The sequence below is a fragment of the Pempheris klunzingeri genome, chromosome 9 (assembly GCF_042242105.1).
Source record: "Pempheris klunzingeri isolate RE-2024b chromosome 9, fPemKlu1.hap1, whole genome shotgun sequence".
NCBI lineage: Eukaryota > Metazoa > Chordata > Actinopteri > Acropomatiformes > Pempheridae > Pempheris > Pempheris klunzingeri.
In genome coordinates this window covers 16,445,327-16,458,687 of record NC_092020.1, presented here as the reverse complement: position 1 = coordinate 16,458,687, position 13,361 = coordinate 16,445,327, and the positions used below count along the sequence as shown (strand labels likewise).

The 13,361-nt window shown below is 41.4% G+C and overlaps 1 protein-coding gene across 2 annotated transcripts in view; it reads left to right on the top strand.

Moving 5' to 3' along the window:
* The window catches only part of kdrl (kinase insert domain receptor like), a 42,620-nt gene that overhangs the window by 10,526 nt on the left and 18,733 nt on the right, over positions 1-13,361 (top strand). For both annotated transcript variants that reach the window (XM_070836595.1, XM_070836594.1), the window contains exons 4-16: positions 635-762; positions 1,891-2,050; positions 2,157-2,293; positions 2,388-2,559; positions 2,766-2,892; positions 2,994-3,160; positions 4,517-4,673; positions 6,571-6,682; positions 9,348-9,456; positions 10,524-10,808; positions 11,068-11,214; positions 11,744-11,872; positions 12,962-13,068. In XM_070836595.1, coding sequence (XP_070692696.1) covers positions 635-762; positions 1,891-2,050; positions 2,157-2,293; positions 2,388-2,559; positions 2,766-2,892; positions 2,994-3,160; positions 4,517-4,673; positions 6,571-6,682; positions 9,348-9,456; positions 10,524-10,808; positions 11,068-11,214; positions 11,744-11,872; positions 12,962-13,068 — 1,937 coding nt within the window. The remainder of the gene's footprint in view (positions 1-634; positions 763-1,890; positions 2,051-2,156; positions 2,294-2,387; positions 2,560-2,765; positions 2,893-2,993; positions 3,161-4,516; positions 4,674-6,570; positions 6,683-9,347; positions 9,457-10,523; positions 10,809-11,067; positions 11,215-11,743; positions 11,873-12,961; positions 13,069-13,361) is intronic.

Here is a 13,361-nt window from a genome sequence, read left to right as displayed (position 1 = left end):
TTTTTAGACCCTAAAACCATTGGTAGGAAGACGGTAAACAAAGATTTAATCATGTAATATTGGTCTGAACTAGATGAAGTAGTTTTAGACGCTACAAACTAGACTAAATACTGGATCACTCACTATGCTCTGTGAATGTGGCTCCCAGTTCTCCGTCCTATCAGGCAGCCTGCTGTGCCTGTGTTTAATCTAACGCTCTCTTTCAAAGCCCTTCAGCTGTTTATTTCATCATTTTCCATGCTTACTTTTTAAATAATAGTTCCTTTATCACACCACTACTGCTTGACCTCACACCAATTGCAGACTATTTGTGTAGCCGTGAAGTTCCCACGCCAGCCGTGTGATGCCTGGCTGCCCAGCAGGAACACACCACCAGCCTGTAGACCCCTCTATCTGTGCCTCATCCGGTTAGAATGAACTGATCTGAGATTTTATCTCTGTGTTCGGTGCACTGACATTGCCCAGATTCAATTGCACTTCTAAACTCGTTTTTTTTAGAGCAGCAGCTGTAAAATGATGACATGATGCACCCAAATGACAAAATCTAAGCGGTCACATCTGCTTTGAAATGTGATGTCTGACTGACCTGTATTTTAGATTTCACATTTTGGAGTCTTTTCTCATTGTCCCTCAGATCCTGAGCGACCATTTGTGGAGGCCCATTCTCAGTCACCTTACATCCTGGGCATCTACAGGCATGAGACCACCCTCATTGTCCCCTGCCGGACATCCTCTTCTGAAACTATCGTAACACTGACAGGGGTAAGGCTTGACAAAGGCAATCATTTCACACTTTCTCTTCATGCAATCTTGTAAGTTCGGTTGTTTTATTGTCCTGTACATAGTCTATATGGTAATACACTGTATGTGTTCCATAGACCTTCTTGGACTTAAAAATAAATCACACAGTACATCATCTGAGAAAGCAGGATTGGCATTAATACCACAACAGGTTATTCGTACATGTCGTCTTTGAGAAAAGAAAGTATTTCCAGTCTGTGCTTAAGGCGTCTCACTGGTTCTCACACCCTTTGTGTGTAAAATCACTCTAGCACACAGACACGGACCACGGACAGTGGCTAGTCTGAGGGGAGCTCAGGGGCGGCAAAGGGAGTCATCCTGTCTCCTTCCTGTAAGAGCAGGAAGGTGCTCCAAGAGTGTTTTTCTCAGAATAGCTGCTCAGACTAAATTTAGTCCCCCGTCTCTTACAAACATCAGGAAATGCAGTGGAAAAACAGTACACACTGTGTCCAGTTACAGGAAACAGCAGGTAAGTTGTGATGACGATTTTAACATTTGATACCGGGATACAGCAAAAGATGGCAGTGGAGATGAGCTCCATCAGTCCTGCACAATGCTTGTGTTGCCACAGTAACCACAAAGGTGTGTGCTTTTTGTCATATCCGTAACTTTGATATATAACCATGTGACATAGTGCCTACTGTGTGCAAACACATCTGACTCAGACAGCACAGATAGTGGTTGTGTGACCTTCCTGCTATCGGTAAATCTATGGCACTCGTCCTTCCTGCTCCCTTTCCTTCCTTCCTTCCTTCCTTCCCTTCCCTTGCCTCCTCTCTCAGCCCAACTTCTGGCATGAGAACAAACAGCAGCAGGCACGTACATCCTTTTCCGAGTCTTCAATGTTTTGTGCTCCATTACATAAATGATTGGAGAGTTTATACTCCACAAAACAATACCAACTAATTTCAATTTCACTCTAACAGATGTCTGTCCCCAGCTGAGGCCAGTAGAGCATGAGTTACATGTTAAATGAAGTTAAATGCATAACACTTCAGTCTGTCTGGCTCAGTGATCTTTAATAAACAAGTGTCACCAAATATCTATGGGTACTGACAAAACTTCTGTGTTCTACTCTCTTGATTGCAGTCACCATCTTTATCAGAGAAGATTGTTAAGGAAATGGTGTGGGATCCTAAGGTGGGATTCAAGATTCCCTACGGTCCCTACACTGTGTATGATATGCTCACCTGTAACACCATGGTTAATGGTCGGGTGTTGAAGTCAAAGTACATCCCTGTGAGAAAGAGTGAGTGTGTTGTTTTTCTGGCCAAACTTGAAAAATAAAGACTTGTGCTGATTTCTCTGATTGTTGAGCATGCCACAGTCTCCTCATATTTGTCTCCATTTTACAGGTCATGTTCTTGAAAATGTGAAGATAACCCCGGAGCGTGCCAGAGTTTTGGTTGGAGACACTCTCATCCTCAACTGTACTGGTGAGACCACCTATAACACCAGAATTAGCTTCACATGGGATTTCCCAAGGAAGAAAGTAAGTTAAGGATTTACTGTTGACACTGTGCCTTTTAATGTAAAAAAAAACAAACTTGTAGCAGTGGAGTTTATGGTGTTTGCTTTGTCTTCAGGAAAAGCAACATTACACAAAAAAGACGATAGAAGAGCCTGCTAAGGTTTTTGTGATGAGCAAGGCTTTAGTCTTGCCAAACATTACCATGGAGGATAAGGGAATGTACCACTGCAGAGCTGAGATTGAACCCACAATACACAAGAATGTCTCAAGTAAAGTCCTTGTCTTTGGTGAGTATGCTTTGACGGGGTTAAAAATCAGGTGGCAAATTCAGAATGGGACTCCCATGAGATCCAAAGTTTATTACAAAGTGAAATGATGAAAATGCAAAGTAATTATCACACAAATAAAGCATTTTAACATTTAAACATGTGGTGATTGTAATGATATGATGATGGCATGGATTCAAATGTCTGTCATTAACCTTTTGTTCCAGAGCATCCATTCCTCAACGTCTCCTATAGGCATGAGCGGCCAGGTACAGTGAGTGTCAAAGAAGGTGCAAAGAAGCTTGTGTTTGAGACCAAGGTCAACGCTCTGCCACCAGCAGTCATGTTAGCATGGTAAGTAATGTTTTACAGACGGTAAGATTACCCAAATAAAATGCTGTGGTTATTGTTAAACCATGGTAAAAAAAAACAATTTCTATTCCTGTAATTTTTAGGTATAAAGATGGGATCCCTATCACAAAGAACTTCACCCGTTACAAGATGGCTGGTTTCAACTTGATCATCACTGATGTGCAGCAGAAGGATGCTGGGGTCTTCACCATAAGCCTGGGCAACCAAATGGGCTTGTACAGGAATCTGAGCTACACTCTGGTAGTGGAAGGTAAGCTGTTGCTAGAAACCTGATAATGACGGCTGATCCTAAGGAAATGAAGCAGTGCCTCGGCTATGGACTGAAGCTGCCTCAGCACTCTAGCTGCTTTCAGTACAGTTCACTGGACGGCAGGTAGCAGCTCTAGTATGAGAGGAATTTGAAGGCTTGTTGATTCCAGGGCTGGATTGACGTAGCAGGGCAGCTGTTGTTGATTACTGGGGCTCTTTTGAAGGGGCTTGGCGCAGTGTGTAAATGGCCTGGGCTCTATTCTGCACGCAGACTCCAGCCGCTCCAGACCCCCCCCCAGTCCCCTTCATTTATTTGCATCCTCACCATGTGTATATACAGTGCAGCTCATATAAACAACAAGTTCTATACAATATATACAGGTTAAGGAAAAACAAGAAATGAGCATGTAATTCATTGTTATGATGACTTTTAAAAGAAAACTGATAGCTGTTAACACAAGCAGTTACAAAGGTTTTAGCATGTGAGGTGTAAACCTGGATGAAGTCTGCTTGCAATAGGGAACAGAAACGTGTAAGTCAGTTACTTCAAGCTTTCCATGGGGGGCAGAGCTATTTTCATTGCATTCTTTAAACATTATCTAGGAATTCCAATAGCATGCCAAAAAGAGGAAAAATCAGCCCCCTTCTAGCTTGTATAAGCTTTATTTATGGTCTCCGACTGTCCTGCTTCACAAACTTTAATTTATTGGAATGACAAAAAATAAAACACAGAGACACAAACAAACAAAGTGGAGAGAGATTTCTGGTACCAATTAGGGAACTATTTTAAACTTTGTTTCATCAGTTGTTTAGAGCTGTCCCAGTGCTCCACATTATGAATGTGTTCTACGTGATGGTGTGTGTGGGGGTGTTGGGATGCAGGTTTTGTGGTTTGCCAAGCTGTGTCACTGTGTGTGCGTGTGTAGCCTGACTTCTTTAGCTGTTTTATATGGAGAGACTGGCTAAGTGATGTGGAGGTGGAGGTGGCGCAAGGATCTCTCTGTTTTTGAGTGTAGCCAGTGCACATGTTTGATTCTCTGACCTGGGCATGGGCCACTTTGGGGTCATATGTTGACCTACAGCCTCAAGCTAGCTAATCATCCTGCCATTTTTCTACTGCACAGTGTCTAACAGACAGCTGGTGTCAATGGCACCTTTTTCGTGGTTATCCATCATGACTGTCATCCCTCATTATAAAGACATTATGAGCCCACAGTGGGCTGGGTTAGAATGACTGATCGTTGATCTAACCTACAGTCTATCTCTATTTCTCCCCTTATCTCTCTCTTCCTGTATTTATTTGTGTGTGTGTGTGTGTGTGTGTGTGTGTGTGTGTGTGTGTACTTCTCTCTCACAGTGAAGCCAACTATTTCAGAGGCGGAACTTGCCACTGTGGACGTGCAGCCCTACATGTTTGGCAAGCAGCATCAACTTACCTGCACTGCTTATGCGTTGCCCTTGCCAACCATCACATGGTTCTGGCAACCGTGTTACTCATACCCTACATTTAAAGAGTGAGTCACCATTTTGCTGTGTTCCAAGCATTGAAATGATCAAACTATAATGTCTGCATTCATGGTCTGTTAACTTCCTCCAATCTTGGAGAATCAAAAGCATAGCAATGTGAAGATTTTCCTGATTTTAAACAGCATGTCACTAATATCCAACATAATTTGATTCAAAATCAATTATATGCCACTAGCTAATGTGGTCTTTTGCCTGTTATGTACTCTATGTTCAGATTTAGCTGCCAGTTTACAGGAGATTAAAATATTTGATTCAGGTTACTCTCACATCTTGAAATTTGTCCTTGTCCAGGAAACTGTTAATGCAGTTTGTATGTTTGTTATCTTCATTCTCCTTCTGTACATATGAAGTCATGTTCTTTATTTTTTATTGCACAGCATTTGCAATGTTGGAGGACAAAAACTTAAGTATCGCCATAGTACTGGAGGTGTATTCACAAATTTATAGAGAGTAGAAGAGAGGGGATCAGAGCCTCCAGTCCAGCCCAGGGATCCCACAATAAAACAGATCTACATTGATTGAATTGACTCTGGCCTAGAATATGACACATTAATCAAATAAACGCAGCCCTCGAGAATTGCTCCCTCGTTTGTGGTCAGTGCTTGTGTAGGCTGAAGGGGAAACACAGGGGAGGTATATTAATCTCAGATTCCCTGAACTGTTACGGAGCCAAAAAGAACTGAATGTATGAGTGACTGTGCAGGAATACCGGCCTGGTAGTGAACCCACAAACATGATGAACATTCCCTGAGATCTTGGCTTGTCAATGACAGCAGGAGACCAGAGAGTCTTAAGATCAGGAAAACAATGGGCCATTACCCTTGGGTTATCAGGCCCCAAAACCATTAACAAAAACAACATTGTGGACTGCTGCACAAGAAAGAAACTAAATTATGTTACATGTTTGATGGCGTTAATCCACCAATGCCTCCCTTATTGTATTCATTATATTATCTCATAATCCCACTTGTACTTTCCAGATTCATGATTAATAATAGTAGCGCATTAGTTGGGTCAAAGCAACTCTTTCTGCAGGCCTAAAGATAATCAGGACTGGCACTTAAAACACTGGCTGGGCTGTGGCAGGCAGATAATGAGACAGAGGCACAGCTATAGCCTGGTGGGAGGCCAATTGTGCAAAATGTTTGTTTTATACAGCCCTGACCCTGTAAAGTACCTGTCACTGTAAATCCAGCATGTAGCCCTTCAAGATCGTATCTCATTTAAATCTTTGGCAGTTTGGAGAGGAGGGCAAGCGCAGAGTGTGGAGAGGGTTCAGAGGTGAGGGAAACTTGCTATGTTGGATGTGCAGTGAGGCTGATAGTGTAGGCGCAGCAATATTGGGGTGTCTTTATCATCAGGTTGAGAAGTTATCAGCTGTCCCTTGTTGACCGCCAAAGTCTTAGGATCAACCTTATCTCCTCTGGCCAGAGAGTGTGGGGGGTTTTCCTGTGTACGAGGTGACGCACAGCACAGCCCTTCCTGTCGCTGTTACTGTTTCCTCCTCTGCTTCTCCTCTCATCAGGCTGATTGTTCCCCACCACGGGCGGTGGAGGGTTTTAGGGGTGGGGTTCAAATCAAGGCTTTCTCTAGGTTTTACAATCCAGACAGGCTGGTCTAGATCTGGACTCTACCCAGATCAATCTCAGAGGTCTTTTAAAATACCCTCAGCCTTTTAAAATTAAGGCTTTTACAATAGCATAGCAAGTTGTACATTATAACCATGTGATCTGGACAGGATGTGTTTTAACATTACACCAAGGTTTGTAATTAAAAACACATGACTGTTGTATTGTTTAAGGTCCAACACATGTACATGTGCCTCCACACTTATTGACAACATGGCTATATGGTCAGTTTTATTGTATTTTCTCTGTCCTGCAGTTGCATTTCCACTGACCCAGTCCTGGTCAACGTTGATGACAGGGCAAATAACTCCCAAAACTGGATTAAGAGCATAAATGTCAAGCCTGAACTTGTTAAAGGAAAAAACAAGGTATGTGGTATAACTTGTGTACTGTTTCCACATTTTTTTTCAACGGTTGCACCACCAGCATACTTTGTTCACCATCAAATGTGGTTGACACATAGACCAACGCAACAGCAGGATTTTTTATTAGAACTGGATCAAGAAGATGTCTAGAGATCCACAGAAAATCCAATAGCTAGATCAGATTAAATTAACAGCATCCTGTGACCGGGGTTTGAAAATCAGAGTCAACATCTGAAATCCATAAATCCTCAAAATTTTTCTCCTTTTGGCAGTGATCCAGTACTTCTCATCACTGAAAATGACTCATTTTGTCTGCAATAGTTTTGAATTGTGTAACTGTGACCAAAGCCCATGAGAAGGCCTTCAGCAGTCCCTTTTGAATAAAGTTTTGTTTTTCATGGCTGCACTTAAAAAGGTTTGAGCTATTCTAGGAATGGGCAACCAGTAAAATATGGGAAAAGCACTTGGTTTCACGCATATGATGTGCTACATGTGAAAAAGAAGATGCTATTTTGATAAAAACTGAACATTTACAACATATTTGTTTTCTTATTACTATATTGGCTTTCCTTTGATACAAAAGTCTCCCTATAAGGAGCAAGATTTCTGCCCTTTGAGGCCACACTTTTGAAATGCTGCACTCATAACTGACACAGACACAGTTAATTTACCGCCTTTTCGTGTAAAATACACCCTCCTGGTCTTTTCAGGTTTTTCATATGAAGAAGACCTGTAAATAAAGCAACTGCAGCTTCATTCTGGGCCTTGCCAAAGACACATCTTTTATTCTGACATCAGTTAATCTTTTATGCTGTTGAAACTCTTAGAGCTAAGCCTTGTAAACAGTACAAAAGCTATATGGCTTAAGCAATCCGTGTGCCAAAAGCTGAGAACAGACTTTTTTTAGGCTGTAGCCTGCATCATTACCAGTGAATATAACCACTTAACAGTACACAGAAAAACAGCTGGGATTGTGCTTTTGTTATGTTAGCATATATTGCTGTAATTGTACAAAATGTAATTATTAAAGCAAGATTTGATCATGAAAACAGTGCATTTAAACTGATAGAAATAGTATTTGTCACACCCATGAATTTAAGGTGATTTAGTTGTCATATACCTCAAAATATTGTTGTCCACAAAATCAACACTAAGGCATCAATATGTGAACTACCAGTCTTCCACCCTCTCTTAGGAAACATCAAACACATATTGCCATGCAAACCCAAAACATGCCACACAATGTGGAAACTGTAGACATCACTGCAAATGTCCTGCGGGAGCGTGTTACTAAAACTGTTCACCCCAAACATAATTAAGAGCAGGCCTTCACCGCCTTGTCAGAGTCTGTCTATAGGATTAGGTTAAAGAAACCCATTATAGCAAGCTGGGTCAAATTAGGGCACACAGTCATTGGCATAAAAGTTTTCAGCAGCACTGATCACTCTCAGTCCAGACATTTTTGTTCAGTGTTCTCACCTGTGTTCTAGGTTTATTGACTCCTGTGCTCCAATTAAGCACATATCAATTCTTTGTTTACTAAGTAATTGTAAATTTGGCCATTTTCACAGGGCATCAGGTCTAATACATCTTTGACATAAATAGGGAGGCACCACATATTTACAAGTGCTTGTGGCCAAACCCTGGTGCTTTATGGCGGTAAGTACTATGGGTCAATGATAACAAGCAGTAGTTTAAAAGAAGAGGGGTTTGTTGAAGGTGAATTCCTCTCTGTCACCCTACATAAATCGTGTTGGCCCGTGAATAAGAACGTAGTCAGGGCCGATGCTTTTGAGTGGCACCCCAGAAGGCCCGATAGACAGAGAGACTAGCCCGGGAAAACACAGGGGGAAGACATGGGCACAGAGGTCACAGTGCGTCTGGTCAGGTCACCTCTTAGGGACTGTGCGTAATCGTTTTCAAGCTTGGGTTACAACATAGTGACTAATAGCTGTAACATAATACCATAAGGCCACTCCATCCATGTTTTGACAAATGTCAGAGCAGCATGCGTTGGACAATGTGATATAACTTTTAAATACTTATTCTTTTACTCATTTCATTTACCTAAGTGTTTACATAGCAACCATTGCATGTACAGGGACACATTTTTGAATTGTTTCATGGCTACAACTGTGCGTCTGTGAGTTAGCACAATAGTTCCTGCAAGCCCAGGAAGTTTAGGCCAGCATACACCCAGACAATACACCCACATCATTCGCTCTCTTTGATGTAGCTGACTGCCCCAAAAAAACAGATGTCACTAAAATGAACACTAAACAGAACCCTGCATTGTCTGGCCCTCACCCAAGTCTGACTTATTATTTTGTCTAGTTAAGCCATTAAGATATTGCACTGGTGCGGTGACAAAATTAAGTGTGGCATTAGAAGTGCTTTCCAGGAAATGGACATGGAGCCCAGGCACTAGATCTATAGCACAGGTCTGAAGGAGTCTCAAACTCCAGATGTATCCTCTCATTAATGTGACTCACTGGAGAGTATAAAACAGACCAGGCTTGGCCCAACCTTTCACTGCTCTGATGGTGATTGAAACCCCAGTAGTCACAAAGGAAATCTAAATTGTGATATTAAGCTTTTGTTGTTTATCTCAACGTATTTAATTCTGCTTTTAATAATCAGTAATAAGTGCCCTGTTGATCCCAATTAGATGGTGAGCACCCTGGTGATAGGAGAGGCAAGCATGTCAGGAAAGTACACCTGTGAGGCCAAAAATGAAGACAGCAACACCAAAATGACGATCCTTTTCTACGTTGATGGTAAGTGGGCCACCAGAATATGACAGCTAAAATAACAAGTCTTAGCTGCTCAGCTGAAAGTGCACGCAGAAATAGTCTGGTGAGCTTTATTGCAATGATTGCAAAAAGCACTATAACCTGCAGTGGATTCTTTCAAATAAAATGTACACGTAGAGTACACGCTGTAATGAACTGCAAAAACAGGAGAGGAATGTGCAGATTGTATTGTGCAATAAAGAAACCAGAGGGGGCATTAATTGAAACCATCTTCCACTGTAGCTGAACGGCTTCAGGGCGGAAGAGAGGCAAACATGTCCTGAGCCATATGGAGTGCTATAATGGCACGCGTTTGTGTTTAAAAACAGCTATGAAAAACTGCATTCCTGCTCCAGTGCCAGCAGGTCATTCCTCTCTCTCTGTGAGCTTTCTGCTATGAAAATTTACTTATTTATGTGTTTCTGAGCATTTCCAAATGTTCCCCAAAATGAATATCCATTGAGACAGTTATGTAATAATAATGAGGATGAAGTGTCTCTGCACACACAGTTACACAGTTCACTTTGCAGCAAAGTGAATCACATTTCCTTAAAAGCTGAGTGAATCACGGCTCCCAAAGGGTGAAGGATTGCTTCTGGACACAGATGAATGTAGGTGAACACATAATTGAGGGGATGCCAAGTACCAAAAATTCCCAAGAGGAATTGTGCTCTCTTCCAGAGGTGTGGAAGATGGACAATGATGGAATGCTGCTAAAAAAGAGGACAGAATTGTAATAACAGCTGTCCTCTCTTACAGAACACAGAATGCTTTCCAGCAATCTGAATAAACAAGCACAGTCTGGTTCCCCCTGGGGCTTCTCTCCAATTGGATGAGTGCAGGAGTGCCATCAGCAATGCTGTCTAGCAGCAACATGCTTCCAATTATCAGTGATGAAACAGGAAATAACTGCAAATTTGACATTCCTGGCCTTGTGATGAGCAGCTCTGTGTCCAAAATGAGTGTTCAAAATAAGATGTCGGGCCAGCAGGATACGTGGCTCTGGTCATGCATGTAAAATAGATGATATGGTCTCTACTTTGTCGCACTAGATCACCCTGAGGAAATAACCATCGAGCCTCAGGCAGCCATCGAGGGGGATGACATCACTCTGACCTGTCGGGCAGCTCGCTACCTCTACACTGACCTACTGTGGTTGGATTCCAGAAATCAAACGATCACTTCCAGCGCGTCCAGTCTCCAGCTCAGCCGCTACTCTATTTCTCTTTCTCTCAATCTGCATAATGTGTCCCAAAACAGCACTGCAGGTTACAAGTGCCAAGCATACAAGCTCCGCAATAGGGTTGAAATCAAGACCACTGCACTTATTGTGGAAGGTAAGTTAGAGGATATGAGAAGCTGATTGTATTTCTATTGTAAATAATTGTTCATGATTGCAAAAAAAATTAGCTGATGTCCCCAGATATGATTAGTCATTCTATAGAAGTGTAGTCATGTGATAACAGGGCATGGGCTACTGTAAGTTAGCACACACAGGAACACAGAAAACAATCTTGTAACCATTAAGTTGCGGTAATCAAGACTAATTGAGCAAAAGCTCCTCTATTCAAACTTTTTTTCTTTTATTTGCTGCAGCAAGAAAACGCCCTTGGCTGAGTCAAAATCTGACTAATCAAGATGTGAACAGTAGCAGCACCCTGAAGCTGCCTTGTTTTGCTTTGGGAGTTCCTCGCCCCTACATCATGTGGTACAAAAACGGCGTTCCAGTGAAAGAAGGCCCAGGTAACCTGAGAATAGTATCCCATGTGTATCATCATCGTATAATAAATGATTAGAATTCATTAAATGATTATGATGATTATAATTTTTGCAGTTAGGTAACCAATGGCACAAGTGCAATCCTGGTGCAGCACTGCATAAATTGGATGAAGGGCTAGAAGCAAATTGATACATTTTGTTATTTGTAGGACTAGCCAATGATCAGGTAGAGCTATCATTCCCTTTGACAGATAAAATGCCAGATAATGGTGGAAATGATGATGTCCTCAAATGCCTTATTTTGTCCATGATCTAAAGATATTCAGTTTACTGTCACAGAGGAGTAAACAAAATAAATAAATATTCACTTATTCATTCATTTAGGGAACTGGAATCAGACAATTATTTGAAAATATTTACTCAAACAGATAAATTGATTATCAAAACAGTTGTATAGTTGACAACTAATCGATTAATTCTTGCAGTTCTAGTGTTAAATGTCACACTTTTAAACTTATTGGTATCAGTATTACTGAGAGGTTGTGTGTTGCAGGTATCACACTGGGAGAGGACGGAGTTCTGACCATCGAGAGGTTAAAGAAAGATGATGAGGGTCTGTATGAGTGCATTGCCAGGAATGTCGAGGGTATGGCGAAAACAAGTGCTTTTGTCACTGTGCTTGGTAAGTCCTTCACCATGAGATATTAACAACCAAAACATCAAAAATATCAACACCTCAACCTGCTGCTTTTATAATACAGGCTTGTTAGTGTGAAGTGGTGTGTGCTACATTCAGCCTATCTACAGATCACATCACACACTCTGATCATCAGTCCAAGCTGTGGGCTAATTGCATTTCCTGCACATTCAATCAAAAGTCACCACTACGAATAGCTTTGGTCTGACTTCAGAATGAAAAGTCTCCACTGACAAAAAGTCTGTGGCTGCCTGGAATGCCAAGTGAATTCCTTCTTGAGTTTTATGATCAAGGCTCTGGCTGAGGCTCTTTACATTGAGGACATGACCTCTGTGGAGTGTTAAGAGGTCCACTAATGACTGCAAGGAGATTGACTCCTACTCCTCCAACAGCCAAGGGACAGTACAGACATAGTAGATGATTGAAGTAGAAGACCTGCCTCTGTGTGTGCCTGTGTACATGTAAAAGTGAGGATGGCAATGTAGAAGCAATATGCAACCAGTTTTGTCCACATTTAGGCACTTAGATAGATTCTTATTAAGTGGAACTTTAATGTCTATTGATGTTTAACGTAAGCGGCATCAATTCACCACAAAGATATTCTAGCAACAAACTCTATGCATGTTCTGCTTTGGCTGTTTAGTCAAGGATTGCATGAAAAAAGGGCAAAAACATTGTTCAGATTTGAGGGATATTAGCTTTCACAGTGTCGACATGGATAGTTAGAAAAACAATGTTTGGAAGAAAACCCTATAGGAAAAAGTGTGGTATTCATGTCCCAAACAAACCAGAAATAAACACTAAAGTGTGTTTCCACTTCATTTTTGTATACAATCTCTCAGAGAACATTTAGGAAGAAGCTAATAAACAAAAAATGACATGAAATAAAAGTCTCAGCCCCTCCAGACAAAAATCAGGCCCTCTACTTGCAAATTTGTAACAGACTGTTTTCTTTTGATCACAATTCTTCACAAATCCCTGTAAATGTAATGTGACAACTTATAAGATCGTGAAAGTACACAGTGCTGTTTTGCCAAAGTGGTCTCTAGTTTACGACAGTTCTGTTCTTTCCAGGGGATGAAGGGAAGCCAAACATTGAGGTAATCATTTTGGTGTGCACAGGAGCTGCAGCCACGTTCCTCTGGCTCATGCTTATCCTCTTCATCCGCAAGCTAAGGAAGGTGAGGCATTATATGACTTTTTTTTTTCTCAGAAACCACATGACATTAGTGCTTCCTAAGATGTGGGAAGTGACATTGCATTTGTGAAATGTTTGCAGTTCCTTTTTCAAGTAATTGAACTCCAGTGAATTCCAGTGTAATGAAAGGATAAATTTAGCCAGTTCATATCATTTCCCCATTTCCTGACAGTTGGGATGTGCTCATGTTTGTATGTATAGTATGACTTCAAAGTAGAGCAAGAAATACAATAGTGACAATGTATTCAGCATTTATTGATCACTTACATTGACATG